The following is a 25,959-nucleotide window of genomic DNA, read 5'->3' as shown; positions in this document are numbered from 1 at the left end:
TCTGGCTTAAACATATAGTTGGACGAATAACAAGAATACTGATAACAATATTAACAATCTTAATGAAGGAAGAGCTTTGCATAGAGCTAAATGCAAATACCTTGGCTGGACAAATTTGTCATTGTTCAAAACTGTAGCAACTGTATCTGTACTAAGTGCTTTTCTCAGCTTTATTTGTTTTTTATTTAAACAGCAGCAAAACCTGTTTTTTGCAAGGGAGCACCAAAATTATGTTCATTCTTGCACTGAAACTTTATTACACCTGCATTCTGCTCTTGACAAACTATTGAAAATGAGCTATGAATACCTGATAAATAGGGTTAATAATTTTTAACAATACCTCAGCTGTAACAGCAGCACTGTCAGGCTGGTGCTGCAACAGTGTAAAGGATTTGAAGAAGGGAATGCTAGTACAACGAAGTCTGAATAGTAATTCTTATTTTTATGCTTGAAACGCTGATTTAATCACTGGTTTTCTCCACTAAACTACTTTATATCGACATCTTTCATTTTTCTGTCCTTTGAAGGTGGTAAATATGATTGCCGTTTTATCCATTTTTGTTATAAATGAAACAGACTTCAGAGCGTTTGGCTGTGCATCAGTTGTTGGAATGCTGCCATACACTAATGCAGACTCCCCACTGTGAGCCCAGTGAAGAATTATACTTTGATTCACCAGATTGTATTAAATAGTCCAGCTGTTGGGATTTGAAAGATAGTTACCTCCAAAGTGAAATAAAAATGAACTTGGCATTTATGGCTTTGACCATTTTTATAGTGTTGGGCAATCAGCTTTTCAGAGGTAGCACTTTTTAAAATAACCCTCTTCTGGTTACGCTGCTTTAAAAAGTTTAATTTGCTGTAACATTCAAAATACCCCACCTTGTATTTTCTGGAATGATTGGCAACTTTTGCATAAAATAAGCATTATTTTCCTTATGAAATCACTAGCTTCTGATGGTAATCAAATGAGTCTGAAACTGCATCTATTAGTGCCAATTTCTGCATTAATTAACTTATATGAAGTTCTAATGTTAGAGACAATTCTTGTAATTAAAGCTTGAACATGGAATTTCATTCGCTATATCCAGTGCTTCGGTAGCAAGCTGAGTAAATTCTTTCTGAAAGGGAAAGTGCAACAACTGTTGTTTCTGTGATTATTTATTTGTTTTAACCTGTACATTTACTCTCTCCCCGTCAGGTGGGAGCCAGTGCATTCCCCGCCCCGTGCTCTAATTGTGGAGTGGGGTGACCTCTTTTTTCTTTGTCATTTTCTCTAGGACAAAGACTGTCACAATAAAGGGCAGTTCATAGCAGATGGATCCAGTAGCTGAATTTCTTTCTCTGGCTTCCAGTTGATTCTACTTTTTCCTTTCAAGGTTGTTATCTTAGCAGTATGGAAGGCCGTTCCTTATGAGTAAGCATGAAAAATTAAAAAACGAAAAGAAAAGAAAAAAAAGGTTCTGGAGCAGCAAATGCGGTTGCATTCAGCAGCTCTACAGTTAGGCTTCCCGGGAGAGCGGAGCCACACACCCACTGGTGCATGTAGGACCTTCCTGCACTACGGCTTTTTGCACCTGTCCAGTTCGGTGGTTGTGGCTGTATCGGTGCAGATACATCCTGGGTTCATACCACTCCGTAAGGCCCTGCCTAAAGATGAGCTGAGCACCCGCGTGTGGCTGCCCTCTCTAAGCATGCCTGGTTACATACCCTCAGGCGCACGGGGCCAGCAGGCTCTGGAAAGCACGGTGGAGGAGGATAAGCCCACGCTTGGCAGCTGCCTGTCTGCCCATACCGCAGCATTAAGATGGCACAGGAAACACCCCGACCTGTGACTTGTTCAGGTCCTGCTTTCCCAGTGTTTGCCTCGTTCTCTGCTGGTGCATTCTAGCTAATCTAAGGATTTGCCTGCACGTTTTCAACACTAGTACAAAGCTTTTGAATGTAGACAAGTGCTTTTAGTGTTTATAGCATGATGCCAGCCTCAACAAATAACCCTGGTGTCTCTGACCTTTCCTTCCTCTCTCCCCGCTCAGAGGGCCTTTTATCTGCAAGAATCCCTGCACTGCAAGCAATCAAGGCGTAACCCCATTTCTGCAGTACAGAATGTAGGTGTAACACCCTCTGTATTTCAGCAAATCCAGTAGGTGAATGTGCAGAAATCGTCTGCACTTGCTCCCAGTGAGACCTCTAGCAGCCTGTTGGTGCCGAGCCACGGCGGAAGATCTGGTTACGCTGCCTCCACCTCCCTGTCATATGGTAGAGTGTAGGACAGTGAAAGCCCTGCGCAAGCTGCTCTGGGGTGCAGGTGTGGAGAAGAAGCCATGTTCTCCTTTCAGGCTGCAGGACTGTTAGCCTACAGACTACAGGAACCGGTAGCATTTTCTTTGGGTGCAACTCCTCTGTTGGACACAGGGGAACCTAAACCCAGCTCCAGGATGAGCAGAGAGAAAACAAGTTCTTCAAACTGATTCTTTCATAGTCTAAGGATTTTTTCAGTGCTTTAGAAGTTTGTTTTTCCTGTTAAATATCTTCCATTGCTAGCTTAACAAATGATTCAGGAGAGGTAATGTGACTGTTGCATTTTGTGAACTTCTCTGTATCTAACAGCTGTAAATCTAGAAATCTATTTACTAGTTCAGTAGACCTGTCTCAGTCACACGTGCTACTAATAATAGAAATGCTTTTCTGTATATTTATATTCTTTCTCCTAAATATGTGAACTGTTATCTGTATTCATATATTTATTCTTTTTCCTTTAGATCAACTAGTCATACAGAATTTACAAGAAAAGCTTCTAGCACTGAAAAAGAGACAGAATCCATTGTAGTATTAGATCCCGTTTCCACCGGCAGGGATCAGACGTCTGAAAACACACTGAATCAGAACAAAGTGAAAGAAGAAAAAAGCAAGCCGCTGCATAAAGAAACTAACGCTGAGAAAATAAAAGAAACAGACAGTTCTAACTGTTAATTGTTATTCTGAAAGGCTGTAACTTTTGGGAATCATTATCTGGACATGTAAATTGCTTAGGTGTGTTACTAGGGGCTACGGTCTGTACTCCAAACCGTTTCCAATAATATAGATTGAAATGGTCTTTTGTTACATGCATTAAAGTGTTAAATAAATACGTATCACTCAAAATCCCTTTCCCATTTTAATTTTGCCAGGTATGGTTAATATTTTCTTAGATATTGTCAGTTACCTTCTCTTTAAAACTGTATTTGAAAAGGCTTTTTTAATTATTCTTTTGTTGAGAAGATACCTTGTTAAAGGCCTGTTCTAAAGCTTGCCAGAAGCCCCTTGCCTCCCTCTTGAATTGCACACGTTTGGGCTAGGCCCTTTGAAGGTGATTACACACACATCAGCTTTAGTATGGGGGCTAATAATTAAAAAATCAGGTTTTAGACACATTGCTTTAAAAATATTTTGATATCTACTTAAACCAAGATCTTGTAGATCTCCTTACTGCTGTCTCCACACGCGCTCTTTTGAGGAAATTAAAAGCACAAGCATAACACTTCTGTTTCAGATTCCCCAGTGGACAGCTAGCCCAAAGACTGAAAAGCAGAGGCAGTGCAGCATGTCATTTTGGTACCAAGACTTTTGGTAATGATAGCCAAAGTCAAAAGTTTGTGGGCTGAGATTTGGTGCTCTTGTTTGGATGAAAAGCTTTTCAGAGGACTTACCTCCTGGGTTTTGTCTCAATGTTACACAGCAAAGTTTTGAACGGCTGCAGCTGCAGTCTGTATTTGCTGCTGCAAAAAATAAGTCATCCGAGGCTCCCGTGAGTATGGAGTATGTTTGGGATTCAGTCGTTCTAGGATTGCAAGTTATTTGGAATCAACATTTTGAGAACTCCCAGCTGAAACCTCGCAGCACTAACAAATCAGGCTTTGCTTTGAACCTGGTACATGCTGGCGGCATTAATTTATTTACTAGGTAACACTTTAGGTGTCTGTATTTGACACAAATCCCAGTTTCCCTCAGCCCTTATTTCCTGTGAAGACAGTGAGATAGGTACGTAATTGATTTGCTCCACTGCCAATTCACATTCCATTGTTGTCTCTTTAAATTCAACACAGTGTCTCATTCTTTTATAATGAACGAACAAATGTAATCAGGGATTTGCCTAAAGATCGGTGTAACTGAAATTGGGTGGACAAGTACTTGAATGCACTTCGATTATTTTTTATTTAATGATTTGAAACAGTGATCGTATTGAAGGATGAATGTTCTGAGTTTGTTGGTTTGGCTCTGCATGCAACTGTCTGGTGCTTTTCCTGAAAATACAATGATAGTAACGAGTGTGGTAGTTTCACATCTTTTTTGGTGTTTTTTGCATGTTTGCTAAGAAAATCTTGGACTTGATCTAATTACTGAACTACATATAATTCCTAAACTTGGGGAAATTTGTCTCTGGTTGATATCTTCATTTCTGGGGGGCGGTTAGTTCTGGTGGTTAATTTTTCACTTAGGTATCCGTTACACTGAATTTGAAATGCAACATTTTATACATGTATCTTTCCTCCAGTTATTGCCGCTGTATTATATGTTCAAGTTTTCAAATTATACAAAACCCAGAAGTTTTTAAGAACTATTTCTTTTACTTAAACTGTTTGTTACCTAGGACATAAATTATTTATCTTTTCACTGTTGCTTATTAAAAAGACTGCTGACAAGTTTCCCAGACCTTGTGAAATTGACTGGTTATTCCCTGCCTCCGACTGAAGCAAGCTTCCTGGTGATGCCAATTACAGCTTTGTGCCCTACATTTGGGGTTTGCACTGATGCACTTGTATTGATAGCCAGCTAGAACTGGAGCAAAATTTCCCTTGTAGGCTAGATCTAAGAGCAGCATTGAGGGTGTGTGGGGGGATGGAGCAGCATAACAGTCAAGGCCTTTGTTTTTTGTAAAATGTTTTTTTTTTTACTGTTTGTCAATAGCTTGCTCTTTGTGTGGAGAGAGATTTTGACTTTCCCAAAACAAACATTTAGTTTTGGACTTAACACAGAGGTATTTGTTTTGTCAATCTGTAAATACAGCACAGAATTTTGTGGTATTTTCAAACTATAGCCACTGGTCACTTAACTTGGTTTCAGCTGAAAGCAATGTTCTCCTGGGAAAAGACAAGCTAGTAACTGAATGCTTTTAAAATGTTTAGCTAAAGTGCCTGAAAATAAATGGATTAAGGAATGGTTAATATATGAGTTTCTTACTAGAATGGTTTTTTTTAGAAATTGATCCAAAAGTTCCTGTTGACAGCCTAGGTCAGTGGGCTGTTCTCTGGGTGCTCAGCAAGCAGGCTGCGAACCTGCAGGGCTGGCCGAGAGCTGTGGAGGCAACGAATCCTGCTTTGAGGGAGGAAGTGCATCAGGAAGTTGGTTTTTTGGCTGTGATTCTTCAGCAAAAGCAATAATTTCAAGATTTGCTTCACCTGAAATAGAAGAGAAAAAAGAAACTCATGTTTGCTGTAATCCGGTTTCTTGTAATGTTCTGTGGTGCACTCAGATTTTTTTTTTTAAACACTACATGAGAGTCTCTCAACACCTTTAAAAGTCTGGTCCTTAGAAACAAAGGAGCAACAGCCCTGCGCTTTGGTTACAGGATTAGGGCATGGTGCACAGCAGCTTGAGCTGGGATATTTATTGCATTCCCTTCTTCACTAATCATCTCACCTTGCTGCCCTTTTTTTGAACACCCATCTTCCTCCGCACTGGTGCTCTTGCAAAGTTCCCATCAGCTGACTGTGCCTCTTCTCTACCCCAGCTTTAACAACTTGATGTAAGCCCATGTTCAGATGTCTCTCCTGTAACTAATGCTTCACCTCTCTTCTCACGGCTATTTTTCCCAGTTCTGCGACGCTCCTTCTTCCCTAACCTCACCACCTAACTCCCTGTTTCACCACATACACGATGCCCACCCCACGCTGCATATGTCTCAGCTATCTATGTTACTTTTTAGTAAAGGGGTGGCCAGTCTGATTCAGCCTGCAAGCGGTTCACGCACGCCTTCCAGGTGAATCCGGTGGCTGAAACACAGCACCGGCATCGGGGCTGCGCTTGGGCAAAGCCTTCTGCGCAACCCAAATAGCAAGAGGGGGCAAGGCAGCAGGAGAGCCGAGGGTGCCGGTGCTCCTGGGCCCAGCTGCGTGCCCCGTTCAGCCGCTCCTGGGGAACTCCTGATGGGTCCGTGTCGCCTCCCATGTACGAGCCACTGACAGAGCCCTCTACTTCTCAGCTCTCCAGTGTATTCCATAGCTCGCAGCCCAGCCAAATGAAGAGTTTGGTATGCAGCTCAGACATGCTATCTCAATATTTCCCTGCTGTTGATTTAGTTATTGGATTTTATTTCTGCCAAACGATTAACGGCTTCGGGAATTGGTGCTATTTCACTTCATGAGATATAGGTTTAAATATTTGTCAAACTCGAGCTCTTTGTTTAGACTATACCATTTGAATAGGGAATATATTAATATTGCTGAGGCAGTTAAAGCTTTATAATTATGTCTTGTTTTTTGAAAAAATGCATTCTGTGAAACTACTGTCTTAGCAAAAAATAATTTCTATGTTTCTGTTTTTTACAGTGATTATAGATGAGCAAGGGGGAGATTTTGAAAACAGAATATTTTCAATAAAATTTTTTTTAAAAAATAAAACCTTTGTTCTATAGTGTGCATGTCAAGTGCTGCTATCCTACGTACACAAGATTGAAAATTATTAGAAACAAGAGTGTAAAATGACTTAATTCTCCTTCATTTTTCTTTTTCTTCGGCATAATAAATTCTTGCAAACCCTTTCCTTCCTTTCTTCCTCTCCTTGTTTCTCTGCCTCCCCTTCAGACTGTATGCCTTTATTCTGTCTTGATTGATACCTGAACAAGTGAGAAGTGGTTCTAATGAACTGTTAAGCATTTAACAGTGTATAGTGTAAAAAGAAGATGCAGATCCTGAAATGCAGGCAGATGCATACAAGTGGCTAAGGCTGAATGTGCATAGTCAACTTCGGTTTTTCTTGGGTTTTATTTAGTGCTTACCCATGCAATTGTAGCTTTCCAAACACATTTTGCTGGAAAAGTAAGACACAAAAGGGGGTTGTGAAATGAAGTTTTGTTAGCAATATATGTTTAGGGGCTTGAGGGAGGTGGGGTATTTGGCCTAAAATTCCATTTTGGCAGCTTTTCGGCATGTTACATGCATGGTTTTTGTTTTGTTCCTTTTGCACTGTGGGCTTCAAGACTCCAACCAATTAATTCTGGAAAAAAGCTTAATGTAGGCTACTCCTCAAGAAGGGGTCTATTTTAACATTCAGTAAACAGATAATCCATTAGGACAACAATATACATTGTGGCAAGTGCTATCCTACGTTTTTTTTGTCAGCGCTTATTTATCGTCTTTTGATTTCGCTTCCCTCCTGTGGTGCAGTTTCAATCATTCTCCCTCCAATCTTTGTTCTCGTATTCATTGCAAGCTGAAAACAAAGTAAGAAAGAAGCTCATACGTAGTGTTCTATTCTTGGCCAGTTCTTCCTCTATAGCAAGAAGGCGGTTGTATTTGGTCACCCTTTCTCCGCGGGAAAGACCTCCCAACTTGATAAACCTGGCACCCACTCCAACAGCCTTAAACGAGAAAGTGCGTATTTTAAAACTACACGGCTTGGGAAGTGAAGTCATTCTTAATTATTAAACATGGTATCCTACTTCGCATTTCACACTCTTATCTTTCTATAGATAAAAACCTTCCTTTAAATAGAAATAAAATCTCTTAGTGAAAGATTCGTTGGATGCAAACAATAATTTTCACTGGCGTATGAAATGAAATTTTATTTGCAAATGTAGCTTTAATACAAAAAGGCTAAGTATATTAGTGTTAAGAATTTTTGCCTAAAATATTATTACTACTCAGAAATGTTTTAAGTAACTCACATTTTTTTATAAACTAATGCAACCAAATAGATCATGCACACTTTTGAATATACTCCCTGCTTTGGCAAATTTCCTGTGTGTTCTCTTTAAACTCAAAGATTAACTCTCTGTGGGGAAAAAAAGCAACTCTAGAAAAAGCCCATTTTGTAAAACGTTTCTTTCTCAAGCAGAAACAGGCTTTCTCCTTAAAAAATAATTCATGTTAAAAGCAGTGTTCTGGCAATTCTGCAGTTGAACAGCTTTCAATACTTACCAGATCCACAAGGCTGTCATCAGAAGATTCTCCATCTGGACTTCCTAATATGGTAATATGTCTCTGACCTATATATAACGAGAGCGTAAAACCTTCATTAGTGTATATTTTATATATTTGACACAGAAGTTGTTTGGACTTATTCTTTTTTACCTTTGGGCTAGCTAAGCTGAAATACAAACAGGAGTAAAACCAATGAAACCCACCTCATAAAGATGCAAACTATGTTAGTTTGCTACATTAACATTATGTTTTATTTTCAGCATGGTTAAGGGAATATCTAACATCCTATCCTAATTTCTGTCTCTAGCTGATCTGTCTGGTAATGTATTCGACAGGCTAGGAGGCTGTTCTATTTATTTTAAATGAGCTCCTTACTATAGTAATGATTTTTCTTCACTATAAAAAAGTTTACCATCATGACTGAATGAAATCTTTAAGTTGCTATTTACTCACTTTGATATAGTGATTCTGGGCTTTTTGAAGGAATAAGGAAGGAACTTAGATATATTAAATTTGTTCATCTATTCCTTGGGTATAAAAATGAGAAGAAAAATTGATACAGAGAGAAATCTTACATATGAAACCGCACAAGTTCTTAGTACTGTTACCACAAAGGCTCAATAATATGTAGTCAATAATTATGTAAACTGCAATTTTAAACATTTTGGACTTGTCTGGATTTCTTAATTATTAATGCTAGTATTAGTCAAAATTCAGATGACTTAACTACATCTTTTTTATTTTGTTTAATTCTGATATCTAACTGTATGACACTGAGCTGTAGTGTCAAAGGGCACCCACATTCAAAGCATCCAGTGTATTCATTTACTATAGCTGGAGCCTTGAATGCTGTTTTAAGCTCCTGAACAGGGATTTGTGAATCAAAACATGAATTTTAGTTTCTTCTGACAAGCGCTTTCTAAATTAGAAGTGGCAATAATTAAATAAAAAGATGTAATATTTCGAGGTGTAGAAAAACTATTTATTGACTTGCAGGGTTTGAAAGTCAGCCTTTTCCCCCTTCTACTCACCGTCTAGAAGTCCAGTAAGTTCTATGAGGTCTGATACCTTGGTTTGGTTAATATATTTTAGGACAACACCGCTGCACGTTGGTATGTTTATGTTTTGGTCAATTTTAAGTTTGGAAATATATGTGGCAGCATCTTCAGCAATCAGGTAACATTTGGAACCAAGAGCACAACATATGTTATTCCATTGTTGTCTGTCCTGCATAAACAATCAAGTAAATAACTGGAGTTTAAAAAAACTAAACTGAATGAAAACCCTAATTGAGGAGGTAAAAATTAAAAAAAAAAAAAAAAAATTGTATTTAATCTTACAGATACCCTTCATATAAAGATATTATATTTTATACTGTATTTTAAATGTCTACCTAAGAGAAACATACCACCAGAATTTTGCTTGGATTTTAAGATTTTGCTAGAAAACATAAATTCTAATGTGGAATTAATCAAAGCTAGTTGCACACAAGTATAGTTTAAAATATTTCAAATTAAATTAACTGTAGGAGTTTGCTATTTTGATTTCCTTCCTGAGATTTATTTAATTTTAATGGAATATAAAATAATTTTCTATTGTTTTCTTCAGAGGACTCATTTCTGTGTTAATATTTTAAGTGTCAGAATATTTGTTTGAATATAAAATAACAAAACAGGAGGCAGTCATAGACTCAATGACACGTATCAAGACAGGATGTTCAGAGCTGTAAGACTGACCCATAAAGAACAGCAGAATACAACACTCGCTTTCCAGCAAAGCTCCATTTTTTTAGGGTTTTTGTTTCTTGATTTTAATGCATTGTTCACATGGCACTGAGACTTAAGGATAAATAAAGGACAAAGATATATAAATACTTTGAAAGAAGAAATCTGTGAATTAATTTGCATTCTTTATGTCCACAGAATACAAAGTTTTCACATTAAAACCATTACTTTTTGAGTTAATAATTCTGCCAGTAATAATTCTTGGTCTGTGGATCAGACAAGGTTTGGTACCTATATAATTGCAATCTGTATAAGGGTCCATTCCTATAAGGATTTCAAGCCCACATGTAAGTGCAAATGAAGTTTTTGACACCTGAACAAATGTTTAAACTTAAGCACTAAAGTGGTCTGCTGTCTGGCAATGAATTGTTGAATTAGTACCAGAGCTAATCCTCAAGGACCTAATTATCTGTGGCAAAGATGTGGCATGGGTAAACTTCGTAGATTTGTGACGGGGGTGGAGGAGGAGAGGCATGTCCCTTAACAGTATTCTATTTCAAACTGTACTTCACTATCTGTTGTAATTCTCCTGCAGATTTTCATATTGCAAATATGTTTCTTCACAAGAATTCTCAAGGAATTTTGCAGCCCTGGCAGGAGTGGGGAATAATCTGGTGTTTTGGAACATGGGTAATTCAGAGAGTCAGACTGAGACAGTGCAGGGAGCCAAGGCTAACCAGAGTGAGGTAACAGTAAACACAGATATTCGAAAAATCAACTTTTAAAGTTCCGGATAAGAACAAAATCAGATGGATTTTGCAGTTCATCTGTTTTAGAATTATTGATTCAGGCAGTGGGCAGATTCACAAAGACAACATCACTTTGCTTTCCCCTTCAATCACGGTCTTCATGTTTTGTTCATGAAAACAAACCCCATATATTTATTTTAAAGAAGATAAAGTGTGCAATTCAACAGCAAGAGCACATTTTTATTAAGTTGTGCAACTGCAGAATCTAGGTCTATGATTGTAGGTTCTGCTACAATTAAGTTTTATCTTTTTTGTAATACATGGAAACTTAATCTTATGTATAAATGCTAATATTTAATCTGTTTCTTTCATCCATCTATAACTTGATAACATGCTTAATAGTATTCTACTTTATCATTGTAATCTATTGGCTATACTAAATTAACTCCTCTAACTTTGATCACAGTGGTATATACATGGTATCTTGCTACCACTTTAAAAATTCTGCCAAGCAATGCTGCCAGTGACAGGTTTGTTCTGGCTTGGGTATAAATCTCCATCATAAATAGCAGCAATAATTTTTTTTGAGTGATTCTAAGGAATATACAACTATGTCCAAATTTTTAGCTTCTCCCATATAATATAATATAATTTATCAGTTGAATTTTATAATTAGATTTTATAATTTGAATCATTTGTTTACATAAGAAGGAAAATGTAACAAAAATGACAGTGGTTTAGCAAGCAGGATCAGAAAAAACCCCACTTGCTTGTAATTCTTTAAAATACTTGTACTGACCATATTCTGTTCATGCCAGGATTATTTTCTGTCAGGAATTATGTCAAAAGTATAGAAAAATTTAGAGTTATTGACAATTAGAGATATTCAAATGAATTGTTACATACATTTTTATAGTCATATTTTTGTGCCTATAAACTCTGAAAAGAGAAGCTTTGTATTTTATGTTTTGTAAAAATGTGAAAAGTTCAGTGATATGCCACTTAACAGTATTATCCATTTTTCAAGGACTGCACTGGGGTATCTTACCTCTTTTCTTAAGGGATCTATTAATGCAATAATAAAAGGAAATTTATTAATCAGTTCCACATACATGTCAACCATTTCATCAGGACTTTTGAACGTTCCAGTGACTATTTCATATTTTCCTTTAACCTAGAAAGTAAAGTAAAAAGCATAAAAGATAAGGAAGGTAATACTTTAAAAACCAGAGTACTAACGTAAGCATACAGATCTTGTGACAGTAGTATCTCTACTAAGGCAGTGGATTGTGTGTTCTTCAATAAGGACACATTCACTCGTCTACTTTACTCTATGTCTAAGTGGTCACCACATTGTTGTAGAAAACTCTGCCTAAAGTAACAGTGGGTTCCAGTGGGCTCATGCCAAAGTCTCTGAAAGATGCCACTCCCAAACCAAGGGAGATCTATTTCAGCATTTTCTAGCACTTTATCATAAAGTTAGTGATATTTGACATTTTTATTAAATCTTGCATGAAAAATCTTACTTTTGACTTCCAAAAAAAGTTAATTTTTTGTCCTCATTTTCATAAATAAAATATTGCTAGGGGAAAGGAATGCACCCTCAGTGCTCAAAAACAAGATACTGCCTTTCCTTGCCTCTTTACCCTTTCAAAAAAAAGGCTAGTTTAAAACTAGTCTCATCATTATGGGAAGCACAAACTGCAGCATATGAGGATTATTAAGAGCACACTGTCAAACTGTGCCAGAATACCTGCTGCTTCAGTGACTTTAACAGCTCAGTAACAAAAAGTTACAGAATTACTGATAATTCATTGGTTAAGATTTTGCTTGTTCTGGTATAGGATGCAGATATCACGAATTGTCAGGAAAGCAATGGCTTTCACAAAAGATATTAATAATGGAAGGTTTGTCACTATAGTACACCCAAATACACAAAATCTCATGAGATATTAAATGGAATAGGAAGTTTCTTTTTCTGCTTAGAGAGAAGCCTGATTTGTCTTGGAACAAGGGGCAAGAACTTTAAGACTTCAACTGGAGATAAATAAACAACTTTTTGTCAAATAAAAATCTTGAAAAATAAGAATTAAAAGATGAACATTGATACACAATGAGATGAATGTTAGTGGGCATATACACATACCATAGTAAAAATACACAGAAAGGTCAAGGCAGTTTGAAGAAAACAACAGATGTAGTGTAATAAAATGGAGAAATAAGCATCTAGTGGTGTGAAGGAATTACAGAAGTATACTTGTGTAAATAATTTCTTGTTCTTCATCCTTGAAAGCAAGGTGGATGGAAGATAATTATTTCATTTATACCTTGTGGTGAAATGAAAAAAAAACCCACCAGGATTTGGCGCTTAATACTGTAACTCGAAATTGTCTGAGATGTAATGTGAAATGAAGATGGTTTGTTAAATAGAGCACATAGTAGGTGTTTGCCCATTAAAACAGTTTGCTATATTTGACACAGCCTGATCTGAAAAACCTTATTAAATAAATAAACAGAGAAAAGGAATAAACCTGGCTGATGCAGGCAGGCTTATACCATTTGAATGATTAAAGTTAAATCATGAGAGTAATAGAGATTCCTGTAGGCAGGACACAAGCTGTAATGGGGGTCCGCCTTGGTCCAGTGAGCCTTATTCCACGCAAGGTGCACCACCAGTATGCTGGTACAGCTGCGGAGGAGGAATACATGCATTCGCACTGCTCCCACTGCATCAAACTACCCGAAGGATGCCTGCATGTGTCGTTCCCTTGCACTCACAATCCAATAACGTCTGCTACACTTGTAGGACTGATTCAACCATAATTTATAAATGCAGAGACATTTCTTTTGGTTTGCTTGATTGCTACCTTAAAAAATGGAGTTAGAAGCTTCTAGGTGAGTTTGCAAATTAATAATAAATAATGTTAACAAATAGCTACATTCCTTTTAAAAACCAACAAAGTAGATATTGAAAATAACTTACGTAATCCATCAATTCATGAGCAGCACAATTTATTGCTAAGTACATGTCTGTTCCTAGCTCCAGACCTATATTGTTGCAAGCTGTTTGCATTAGGAGCAGCGGTTGTTCTAGATTATCACATCCTGTTATTAGGCAACCTAAGTGTGATATTCTTTTTAAGGCTCGTGGCTGAAAGTAAAACAAAAATAATCACTTTATTTACACATATGTATACATATAATACTTATATATATATTTTCACTGTCATTTCACTCTGCATTCAGTCATCAAAATATAAATCTGTTCTCAGAAATCACATTAGCAACTTTAAGGACAATTCTCTATGAATGAGGGGTAACAAAGTGCTAATGAGTAGAGAGCTAACAGTCCTTGGAAATATGTCTAGTTATGCAGTTCTCACTCTTATATGGCCAGTACTGGTTTACAAAAAGATTTTAAAGGCACTTTTAACAACTACTGAGTTGTCATGGATGCGAAATAAAAGTTTCCGGTGCTGTGAACTATCCCTTTGCCACAAAAACATATTCTCCACTTTAAACAGTTTTTACTCATTTACCCTCAACTACAACTTTGATGTTGCCTTTGATATATGGAGTGTTCAAGGAACACTAGAATCTTCCACGACTTCTAGGAGGAACAAATTTTGTAGAGGGGAAATACCTCTAGCGCAGCTGCATGGAGTTGTCAGCCTCAGGAACAGTGTTCCTGGACACGAGCCACAGGCAGAGTTGCACTGAGCAAATATTTATTTCACGTGTCCTTCTGTTGTCAGGTTTTTTGTAGGCTTTTCAAACACTGCGCACTATTGTGAGTGATGCCCTTTAGCTACTGGTTCGTATCTGCTGTTATCTATAACCTCAAACAGGAACTGGGAACTTAACGCAGCATGATTAAGAGGGGAGTTATGCTCCCAGAGTTAGGAAACAGCACAAGACGCAAGTCTGACAGGTAATAGTTTTATGGCCTACATGATCAAAAGGGCATGTTCTCTGCTGGTGCTAAGGGCCTGCAAAATGCTCATTTGGATAATTTACCAGGATTTCTATATTAGAAAAATGACCAGATTCCAAAAGAATTTCCCCTTTCTGTTACTGTTCCACAGGATGGGAAAGTAAGTCAGAAGAATCCAAATTATTATGTAAAATATGAGCATTTGGAATATTTAAAAGTCGTGCCTTGACCTTTCCAAAATGGTAATGTAGATTAATGTTTCATTTCTTAAGAAAATTTTGGTTCCCTGCTGTTGTTAATACCTTGCTAAAATGAAAATCTCTTTTCTTACCGGAGCTTTCTTCCCTCTGTTATGTGCTCTGCCTTTCTTACTGTCTGCTAGCTGAGGACTGGGCTGTTGGGATTCAAAGAAGAAAGAAATCAGTTCCATGGGAAAGTCCAAAAATGACAGAGAGACTGAGTTAAAAAAAAAAAAGTTGACTGAATTTTGGTCTAAAGAGATTGCAAATATTTAAGTTAGGAAATACCTTCTGTTTTGTCTTGAATACTATCAGCAACTATCCAGTTTTATTTTGAGGTGGTAACTCATTTCAAATGTTTATTTCTATGTGGGCATCACCCCAACGATCATTTGTTTTTCAAAAGATTCCCACCTAGCCTATAAAAAATACAGGGGATCTTAGAAATGAGAATCTAGACTCTCTACTTGGAGAAACCCAACAACCTTGCTTTGCAAAAAGCATATGCACCTACTGAGATTGATATACTACTACAGTAATAGTACCTTGAATAATACGTTGTGTGTATGTGAGACTTAGCAAGATCAGAACCATATTATTGTATATTCATTCACTGTGATACCATTCACTCCCAGTGTACTTCTTCAGGTAAACAGAAAGTCTTACTATGCTTAGAACAATGTTTTATTCTATCTTTGTTAATTTAATATCACCAAATGGCCAATGTTTTATTCATCTGTTAGAGAGACACATCTTATATTCTGTGCCATAAGACTAAACCTGATAACAGGCTAAATGTCCCATATTTAAGCTTAAAAAGACAATAGTAGTAGAAAGACCAAATGAAGTACATCACATTATTATTACACATTTTTATTGTACCGCTTTGCCTGGAGGCTGCAAGAGTCTCATAATTTCTTTCTGAATATCCAGAACTCTTTCGATGCCCTGAAATTAAACAACAGTAATCTTCAAAAGAAAGATAAATTGTTTCATTTTAGCAGCTTAAATCAGAAGAGAGAGAACACTTATTCTAAATGCAGATCTTAATATAGCATCTTTTTTTAAAAAGCGATTATAGACTTCCTTAACACAATCTCTCCACCCACAAAATGCAGTCAGGTGTCCAATGATAAAGGGTTAGTAGCAGTGGAATGATCAGGAATATTTGATTATGCTGCTGAATGGGATGGCAAGAAAAGCAGCCTCTTCTTCCCCAAAAGGAACCCTTCCCAAATCTAACAAGTAAGCAATATCCGGGTCTGTGTAATATCTGAGAAGTGGGAAGATGATAATCACTGTTCACAATTGTGACTCTGTCTAAGACTTTCTAACTGTAAACTCTGACAAATTGAATGTATTTACCTTTAGAACATTTCCAGGTAGCAGGGAAAAAATCGCTGTCTTAATGTTAAACATTAGGGAATGGAGGAACACTCCAATTAAATGAATCCATTGCTTTCAACACGAGGTTCTTGTTCCTTTTCAGCTGAGTCAGTAAAAGTTTAACGCTAACTTCGTAAATCACATTTCAGATTTTCTTAAACGGTGTCAGTAAAGGAATACTGAAGGGGGCAGAAGTCAGTCACAGCTGACAACACATCAACACAGGACAAATGGCTACATTTTTTGCACTGCAGCAAACAGCTTGCTACTCTCCCATGGGCACTAGGAGGCATTATGTCTTTGAAAGGTACAAAATTAGCAACCTTATTAAGAGCTCTTGGTGACAATTCTAAAAAGTTAAAGGAAAAGGAAAAAGAAAGAGAATCGAGCTCAGCTATTTGTTCAGGTCATCAGCATACAAAGTAGAAATCACAGCCCTAATGTGGGTATCTTGTGCAGATACATTCTTTAACGCAACACATGGCTAAACAAAAAAAGAGGCTGGATCCAGTCTGCCTCATCCATCCTTCTTGCCCCTTGAATAGATTTTGTTCTGCTTTGTATTCCCTTCTATCTTTGCAATTTCATTTTTAAAGCAATTTATTCCCGAAGATTTTATGCTTTCCTGTGAATTTGTTATGCTTTTCATTGTCTTGTATGCTCTGTCAATCAACTGATACTATTTATAAGCTACTGATGTAAAATCACATTCTAAACATAATTAAAATCTTTTATTGTTGTGTAACACAATTCCCCTACATCTTCTTCAATGCACTGATTTTTTCCTCTATACTAACACATACATTTTTAACTTGAAATCTTCATGTATCTTCCTTTAAATCTTCACCTATTTACTTATTTTAATGTTCCTTGTGTTAGAATTCTGCACTAACATTTGTAAAAACTTTGGCCTTGCAAGTAAACAGAAAATGAAAAATACAGTTTGTAAGGACTATATTGAAAAGTTCTATATAATTATGTACATATATAGTACATATGTGAAGTCTCTAGACTATATTTATAAAAATGAAAATGAAACAGTACCTGTTTGAGTGATAACTGAACTGCTGGTATAAGCATAACTTCTTTCACTAATTTCAGTTTTGCAGGTGAAAATTTTTCACAGTTCAACAGAGTGACCATTGGGAGTGGCAGACTAATTTCTTTAGGTGAATTCTGTAACTGGGAGTACCATGTGAAAAGAAAAATGTTTAAAATCAGAATAATTTCTTATATATTTTAATTATGGCACAGGGTCCAAAGACTGCTACAGACAATGGTGTTAAGAGTGCATTCTATGAGGTATATTTAATACCATTGTCATGAGAGGCTACTGGCTTCAGACTTCTAGAATAATTGTGATAACTGGGATAAAATAAACAAAATGACAAAAGTCACAGGTACCTGATTACGTTTCAGCAGTGCAATATGTAAGTACAATGGGATACGGCTAATGGTGGCAGCAGCCTTAGCTATAGCAAGCGATGTTCCCCCAATGGCTAAGCTGCCACAAAGCACAGATTCAACAGGACCTGCAGGTGGGATCGTTCTCTCTGCAACTGCCACCTTCTTCCCTACAAGACAGAAAGTAGTAGCTAAATATTTTATTGGTTTAAAATGTGTGCTTATGTATCACAGTTATATGAGTAAATATGATATTGTCATTTCAGTATGTACTCAACTTATTACAAAATAATCAGTTCTTTTTTTTTAAACTTAATCTTGTAATTTTTTCTGTATGAAATTACCTTACAAGTAAGCAAAGTATATGTGCTCATTCTGGTGCCAAATACATTTGAAATCCATTTCTTTTACAGATCTTTCAGCCACTGAAATCTGTATTTTTATTTATCTATGTTTATATCCAGTAATGTCATATCATTTTTCAGGTTCCTTTCATAAGCATGATTTCAATATTTTTTATTGTCCTCCCTATATGCTCAGCTTTTGCATAAACAACCTAGAAGATTTTCATTATAAGCTTCTAATAACGAGTGTGAAAAAAAAGTAGGCCTATTACAGTTGGATTTTCCAGTAGAGAAAACAGGTCTTTTAAATATTCCACATGCATAGTCTTGTTAAATTTTCAAAAGAACTTATTACACTTTGTGATACAGTAGAGTAGCTTTTGTCAAAATGCTTGAAACCCAGCAGTTCCCACTATCATATTTATTGCCTACAGTGCTTACATGAACATGTACAGTAAGCACCTATGTGAAACTGAAATAAGCAGTCTGATTCTCAAGAATTGTATGTATTGGGGACTTTTTTGTAAATCTGATCAACTACTTTGGTTCCCAATAGGAGTACCATACAAGTTTTGATTTCAATAAAATATAAATACTACAGGATACAACTGATATTTTATGATAAAATGTTCTTAATAGGACCTTAACTGGATATGCAGATTACATTATACATCATTTGCATACTGTACACAGATTCTATACCTCTTACATTGAGGATGAAGAGCTACACACATAGACACTAGTAAGCAAGTACTGAGGAACTCTGATAATCAAACTGCAGTGTTTTGCAGAGATTCTTTCCACTACACTACTTTGTAACCTGCATAAATTACACCATAGATGCCACCTCTGAAAGTACCTGCTACTAGAAGTCACCATCTGTTACTGGACTCCTGTAACAACAAGTAGCTTCATAATCTTTGGCTCCAAATAGTCATGTATTGATTCTAACAATAATATTACAGTCAATGTCACAATCAAATATAAAGAAAATACAGTTAGTGGAAACAAGTAATATATGTATCAGCAGAAGCTTGACTAAAAGTATAATATACAACATGATGATATCTGGATGGACCCAACAACTGCAGATGTTACATTGCAGGTCAAAGGTGAATTTACTGTGCACACATCTAACATATTAATTGGGAGGTTTTACTGACAGTATATGACAGGTGAAACTAAACTGATAAGGAAATAATAATTTGCCAACATTTTCTGCCCTTCCAGTAAATGATAACAAACCTTTTTTTCTGAGGGTAATGCATATATGGAGGTACCATATGGCATTTTTTTCCTTTGGGTTTTTTTTTGGCCATGTATACTTACCCTGTTTCTCTACTCTCACACTATTTTTTCCTTTAGTAGCATTGTTTGCTTACTTCTTTTTACTCTCTACTGCCCGTCACTCCCATCTCATCCCCTTCCTTCTTTCTATTTTGCTTTTCACCTTATTTCCTCCTTTTCTCAGTGTTAGCAAGAAATTTCCCTTCCTCCATCTTTCCATTCTTTTCAACTTCTATCTTAATTTTGTTTCCATTTTCCTGTTCAGTTCTGTGATTCCCTTTTCTTTCCTTATCATTTTCATTTTTATTCTTCATTTGCATCCTCCTCCATTCTTATTCCTCAGTCTGAAGAGTAATAACCTCCTGTCTAAGCCAACTGTAAAACAAAGGCAGAAACTCTGTTCAACTAATGCATGTGAATGATGAGAAAACTCTGTATTTTCCCCTCTCTCATTTCTGCAGTAGAACTGCTGTGATCAGAAAGAAGATTTAGGGCAGAGTAACCAAACCCTTTAAATATGAGACACTGTGTCATGTGTTCAGAAGTATTCCGTGTCCACAGAATACTTCAGAAAGTATTTTAGCACCTTTATCAATGTCTGTATTGCAGAAAATATTAAAATCAAATAAACAAAAACCTGGTTTTGCTGCTTTTTTTTCCCCAGGTAGTGCTGTTGCTGATGGAGTGCATGAAGTAAGGGCAAGAGTGGCTTCTTCTTCTTCTTCTTCTTGCTTTTGAATTTCTTTTTTTTCTTCTACTTTTTTTGTAAAGTATTCACTGAGGGAAAAGGCATAAAGATTAGTGGCTCAAAATATTGTTAGACATGTGACAAGTAGACAAAGGATACAGGCTAAAGAACATGCTAAGAGATGGATTAAGGACATCTATTTGAGCTTCTGCCACAGACTCATTGTGTGAAGCTGGAGAAGTCAATAAATGACATTATTTTTTGGTAGTCATCTGCAGCGTTGGTTAAGAAAAAAGAACCACAAGCAAGTATTATAAACCTTAACGTACGCTTGTCAAATCACACTGGTTTGAAAGTCAGCTCTGTGCAGACAGTCTTAGCGTGAAGGATGTATTTGCTTTGCATGGGTAGTAACAGATCCTGTCATAACTTCATGATATATACCAGCTTGGCCTAGGTTGCTAATCCAATAGGTCAGTTGTACACTGGTTATCCAAGTGGCTGCCAGCTCAGAAGTGGCTGAATTTCAATTACATGCACCAAGTGGAAACTGCATACATGGGTCACAGTCACCCAATTCAGGCAAACCGAGTATGTAAGATATATCAAGCAGTGTAAACAGTGCATTAAAATCTTATTTAGACTCCCTTCACTTGGAAGAATTTATTTCCAATTGAGTCCTTATTCCCTTCATCAAGGTTTCCCTAAAGCTAATCCACCTGGAAAGCAATGAGGTCTGTTTGCGACAGTCTGTGTTAAGTGTGGCAGTCCAACCGCTACCCCTACAGCAAAGTGTCATTCCCCTCAGTGATGTAGCTGAAAGAAACACTTCCAACTACAGAAGAGGATGATAGGCCATATTACTGCTTCCAGGGTGAAGAAAGCCATAATTGTTGCCAGGTAGCTCCTCTAATGTTACTGTAAAAATACATTCAGATACATCTGTGATGCTTTTACCTTACATCTTTTTTCTTATAAAAGCCAGACATATTTCTTTGAATGGAAAAATATGCCCATTCTTTTTTTACTTTGGGATGCTCCCAAGAAGAAATATTTGTATGAAAAAGTAAACATGGATTTTTACTAAAGAAACTATGTTTCCAAAGAAACTAATTGCCCCAAGTAAGAAGCCTTTTGGAGCAGCTTGCTCAGAAAGAGGACTCCACCAGAACCTGAAAACTGTATGTATATGCACGTTTTCTGTGGATTAGCTCAATGCAGAAGACACACACACAGGCCTTTTGTACCACTTTTGTTCTGCAGTGCAATGAACAGAAGTGGAGTTGCAGGCTGAAAAAACATCCCCACTGAATTAAACTGGCACTGAAGGAGTTTCTTAAACGGAGGCTTTGACTCATGAATGTGTTCAGACTTTTTTTTCTCAGCGACCCTTACTTTTGTATCCCATGTATGAAGCCTTGTAAAAAACAACATGATTTTCATATAATAATTATGAAAAAAGCAGGAAATAATATAGTGCAATGTATCTGAGAGAGACATCATATCCTAAAAATATAAAGAAAAAAATACTAGAAAACATTGAATATTCTGTATGTTTTTTCATTTACAATGTGAATTAATGGTGTATATTTCAAATGCTATAATTTGCATAATATGCAAGACCTACCCAAGCATCTTATCAACTTTAGACTGGTCAGTGGGCTTCAAGTCTCTTAACATCATGTTCAGTGACTCATTCACCCATTCCACAGCAGTGTTAACAGAGTCATTTATTTCTTTCTCATCAGCTTCAGTTGTTTCAGGTAAAGCATTTTCAGGTATTTGAGAATGAGAAGACATGACAGTGGAACAAATCCTCTGCAAAAAAATGTAAAAAGGCTTAAAACACTATTTAATTTCTGACTTGGAAATGTCATTTGGAAGACTAAGAAGTATACATCCTTATCAACTCTACAAGTACCTAACTCCAAATCTACTATTTGCTCCATGTACTTATCTTTTTTCATCCAGCACCTTCTTCCTAGTCTCTTATACTTTGGTAATCACAGATGTTATTCAAGTTTCTTGACCTAAATTATAACTACTTAGGCAAAAACCTCCCGACAGACTTGCTTTATACATATATTTTGTTACCAGAATAGAATGCAGCTATTTTAAAGACCATACGGTCATTATGACATCTTTTATTGCAGCTGTTGGTAGCCTGTTGTACCATGATTCATCAGCATTCATGCTTAATGCCATCCCTCATGATCAGTTACATTTTGTCTTACTTAGGTAATTTAAACATATCTTTCTGTACTGCTGAAGGATAAACGATTTGTAAGAAAATTCACTTAATGAAGACATCATTTACAAATATCACAGAGTTGCCTGCATTAATAGTTTTTACTTTACATACTGTGAATATCTATGAAATTATATTTAATTCAAGAATGAAGTGAAACATAGTTTAACTGAGGGAAATTATAAATAATTACTTCACAATAGCTAGAGTTGCAAAGCCAGTATCTTGAATATTTCAGGCTGGAGGAGAGATGGCAATGCATCATCAATTTTACATTGCAGGTGCTACATGGATATGTTTGACTTAACTATCACCGACATCAGCCTATTAGCTCAGTGTAAAAAAGGGCCTTCACCTATACCGTGTTTTTCACCTGTACTATATTTTTCTGAAACACTGTCATACAAATAGAAATATAAGGATCTGGAAATAAAAAAAAGAAAAACGTAAAAGGAAAATGAACTTACAGGGCTAGATATGGGGTGTAAGGAAAAGCTACGTGATCATTAAGACAGACAAAAATTTAATATACAAAGATGCACTGTCACATCCCACTCATAAAATAAAGCTAAGTATTGTCTAATTCATAGAAAATAGTTTTTATAGTTGCTGCCACTGTCTAACTTTTCATGACAGTTTTTTTTTTAAGTTACAACACTGCTCAACCATGGAGTCACAGGGATTCATATCCTTTCATTAAAGATGGAAAATAAAATGTACCTTACGAAGTGAGTAGAATAGTACCTCTCCCTGATATTGTCTTACTAAAATAAATAAAACAGGAAGAAGCAGCTCATACCTTCTCATAGTTTTTAACTGTACAGTATATTTCCACTTCTAATGTTGGCTGGCCAACTCCATCAAGAACTTTTCTTCCAACTAATTTGCATATTACTGGAGCTTTTGAAAATTTAGAAAAGTAGTTAGCCTTAAATGAAAGAGAAAGAACTTTATTAAAAGTCAATTTCTATGCAAAGAGGTTTTTATTCCATTAAATATATTTAAATCAAATCCACCATTGAGCAAATCCATTTATACTCCCAGTATATGGACTCCCAGTATTCAAATACTCCATTTGAATACTCCCAGTATTCAAAATACTTCTGTTACACTGCACATTTACTTCTATATTATCTGCTTAAGAATGAGATTCCAGGGAACAGATCCAACTCATATCTAAGCATGGAAGTCGAAAGCCACATCCAGGTTAGACGAACATGTGTTTTATTTGGCAAAGTTAGTGATGAGTATCAAAATCTCCTTAATCCTCCTAGAAAATAGGCATTTGTCCTATTTTCTTACTTGGCTTTACAATGAATAACAAAAATAGTCATCGTGCTACTCACGAAACTCATTTCTATTAGAATTCACATAGCCTCCACCTCCCCTGTGCAGTGAGCTGCTATAAAATAATGATTTTGTCTGTGGATAAGATCTTGGAAAAATAAATGTTTCTTCTCTCTCATAAGGAGAGAAGAAAGATCCTAGACAGGAAAAACTCTTAGAAATGCCTACAGAACTCTACTAGATCCTAATGTTATATTAAAATTCCTGCAGTATGCTTTCATTAACAAGTAGTTATTAAGCTTTGAAATAACATTGTAATTTTTTTTTCCCTAAAAACACACTAGAAACAATCTTTAACCAAAATCCTCCTGCTCAGAAAAAGTTCTCATGTGAAATGCTACGCATAAAATTTTGTATGTGCTGCAGACAGGGAAAAATGAGAAGTATTTTCAGAATATAATTCTTGCTTATAGAAAGTACTTAATGTCCTAGATACCTAATAATGTTTCAAGGTTACTTCATCAGACATATGTACAGTAGCTCATGTGTCTCAACACTCAACCGATGCAACACTAAAGATCTTCGTAGTGGAAGATTTAATTTGGAAGGAAGAAAAGCTTGTCAGCAAGCTCCTCAATAACAATGATAACCGCTCCTTTTGTAGTCTCCTCTCTTAGAGAATGTACTTGGTGTAAGGTTATTTAACACAATGTCCAAACTCTCCTAATTAGAAGTGTTATTTTGATTGGACAGAACTTGAGCTAACAAGGCTGGCCCAATTTTAAGGAGTTGCAGGTATGCCACACCTAGTAACAGGACACAAGAGAACTGATATAGCTAGGGGTTACTACTCCACAGGAAATCTGGGGTTTTAGGTTAGCAAGCTTTGAGCCCTGTAAGAAAGGTTGAAAACCTAGACTTCTGGCAGGCAGAGTTCTCTTGCTTCTTCCAACGTGATCTTTAATGGGCCTGTTGAACTGTCGTCATCCGACTATGAGAAGATACTTGGGGCTCTGTCCGTATTTAATGAACACCGATGTTGCTTTAAAAAAGGATTAAGTTGCTACCTGAGGTTTACTAACATACTTCCTTACCAGTTTCATTCTTTACTCTGGTATCGGAAACGGTCACCAAACCACGACTTACCAAATGGGAAAACTAGGAAACACTTATATTACATAGAAGAGGAACATGCCAAACACCAAGCAAAGCAAGAACAGGTGTTACCAGTTCTAATCCCTTCCACTGGTGATGTCAAAACACTTGGAGATGGGAGACGGTATAAGATGTAAAGAAATGTTTCATTTCCACAGCCACTTTCACATCAAAGAACATACTAGAAATTATTTTTTTCAAGCTCACTATTGTAGTGTTGGCAATTCCAGTATCACCACTAACAGCAGTTTCATTAGGACTACTGTCTACAGCATTTTGCCAACTGGGAACAGATAAAATTGGTCTGATTCTTGACACTTCCACTGAGGCCTCTTTGCTTTTCAGGAACAGCTGCAATGTGAATAGCACCCAGTGTCTTGCTGCCACTGACCCAGGACATCACCGTGCTGAGCAGCAGTTTTATTAGGGATGTCCATCTGTGCCCTCCCAAGGCAACACACTTTGTTTCTGTGTTGAGATGAGCAACCAGCACAAGGACAAAAAGCCCCGCTGCTTTGGAAATGTATTTGGCCCAGCATCAAAGAGCCACTGGTCACAAACACAAACCCATCGCAGACCTCGCCCGAGTCAGCAGAAAGTTATTTAAGCTTAATTTTAATCACAGAGACGTCAAGCTCCTCGCATCAACCTGTTGGTTTATCAAGCCCTTGGGGCGGGCAAGCAGCACTAGGGCGGACAGCACCCGCCTTGCCTGAGGGCAAGCACGGAGCCCGGCGCCCACGCCGGGTAGCTGGGAAGCGGCTACAGGAAAGCCCGGTACGCCGGGCACCCACGGGTGCCTCGGGGAGCTCCACGCGGCCGCTGGCAGCCTCCCCCTCCATGCCGTTCCTCGACCCTGAAGCAGGGCCAGGAACGGCCCTGCTCGCCGAGGAGAGCCCCCTCCGGCCCCGCTCCCCCCGCCGGGGGGCGGCGGCTCCTCAGGCCGGCGCGGCCCGCGGCGCTGTAGGGTCTCCCTCAGGAGGAGCCGGGGCGGGCGGCGGGCGCCTGCGCGCTGCTTCCCCTCCCCGCGCTACCAGCTCCCCGTAGAGATCCGCGGGGCGCTGGGGGAAGAGGGCGTTGAGCGCTTCCTCCATCCGCTGCGGCACTCGGTGGCCTCGGTAGTACTCCGCCGCCTCCTGCCGCAGCCCCTGAAGCCTCCGTTGCTGCTGCTGCTGCCGCCGCAGCCCGCCGGGCTCCATGGCGGGGCTGTGGAGGCTTCGGGCCGGGCCGGCTGCTAGGCAACGGCGGCGGCCGCCCGAGCTCTCGCGAGAGCCGCGCGCCCGGCGGGGCGCAGCGCCCTCCCCCCGGGCCCGCCGGTAGCGCTGGGCGGGAGA

The 25,959-nt window shown here is 37.7% G+C and overlaps 2 protein-coding genes across 3 annotated transcripts in view; one reads left to right on the top strand and one right to left on the bottom strand.

Moving 5' to 3' along the window:
* Window positions 1-4,725, top strand: part of SHTN1 (shootin 1) — a 68,688-nt gene extending 63,963 nt beyond the window's left edge. Inside the window, exon 17 of one of the 2 annotated variants that reach the window (XM_072871743.1) lies at window positions 2,763-4,725. In XM_072871743.1, the coding sequence (XP_072727844.1) occupies window positions 2,763-2,973 (211 nt within the window). In that variant the 3' untranslated portion in view covers window positions 2,974-4,725. The remainder of the gene's footprint in view (window positions 1-2,762) is intronic. The other variant, XM_072871742.1, reaches the window with a different exon arrangement.
* ENO4 (enolase 4) lies at window positions 1,083-25,812 on the bottom strand. Its single transcript, XM_072871744.1, is given in 15 exon segments — window positions 1,083-5,331; window positions 5,333-5,438; window positions 7,501-7,618; window positions 8,178-8,245; window positions 9,212-9,407; window positions 11,702-11,827; window positions 13,637-13,804; window positions 14,919-14,981; window positions 15,709-15,774; window positions 17,257-17,394; window positions 17,617-17,786; window positions 19,885-20,024; window positions 21,563-21,753; window positions 22,983-23,111; window positions 25,660-25,812. Coding segments are annotated over 15 exon segments (1,803 nt in total). The 5' UTR covers window positions 25,720-25,812; the 3' UTR covers window positions 1,083-5,267.
* Between the last annotated feature and the right edge of the window lie 147 nt (window positions 25,813-25,959).

The sequence above is a fragment of the Ciconia boyciana genome, chromosome 8 (assembly GCF_034638445.1).
Source record: "Ciconia boyciana chromosome 8, ASM3463844v1, whole genome shotgun sequence".
In the NCBI taxonomy this organism is placed as follows: domain Eukaryota; kingdom Metazoa; phylum Chordata; class Aves; order Ciconiiformes; family Ciconiidae; genus Ciconia; species Ciconia boyciana.
The sequence above is the reverse complement of the archived record's forward strand: the minus strand, read 5'-3'. Positions and strand labels throughout refer to the sequence as shown.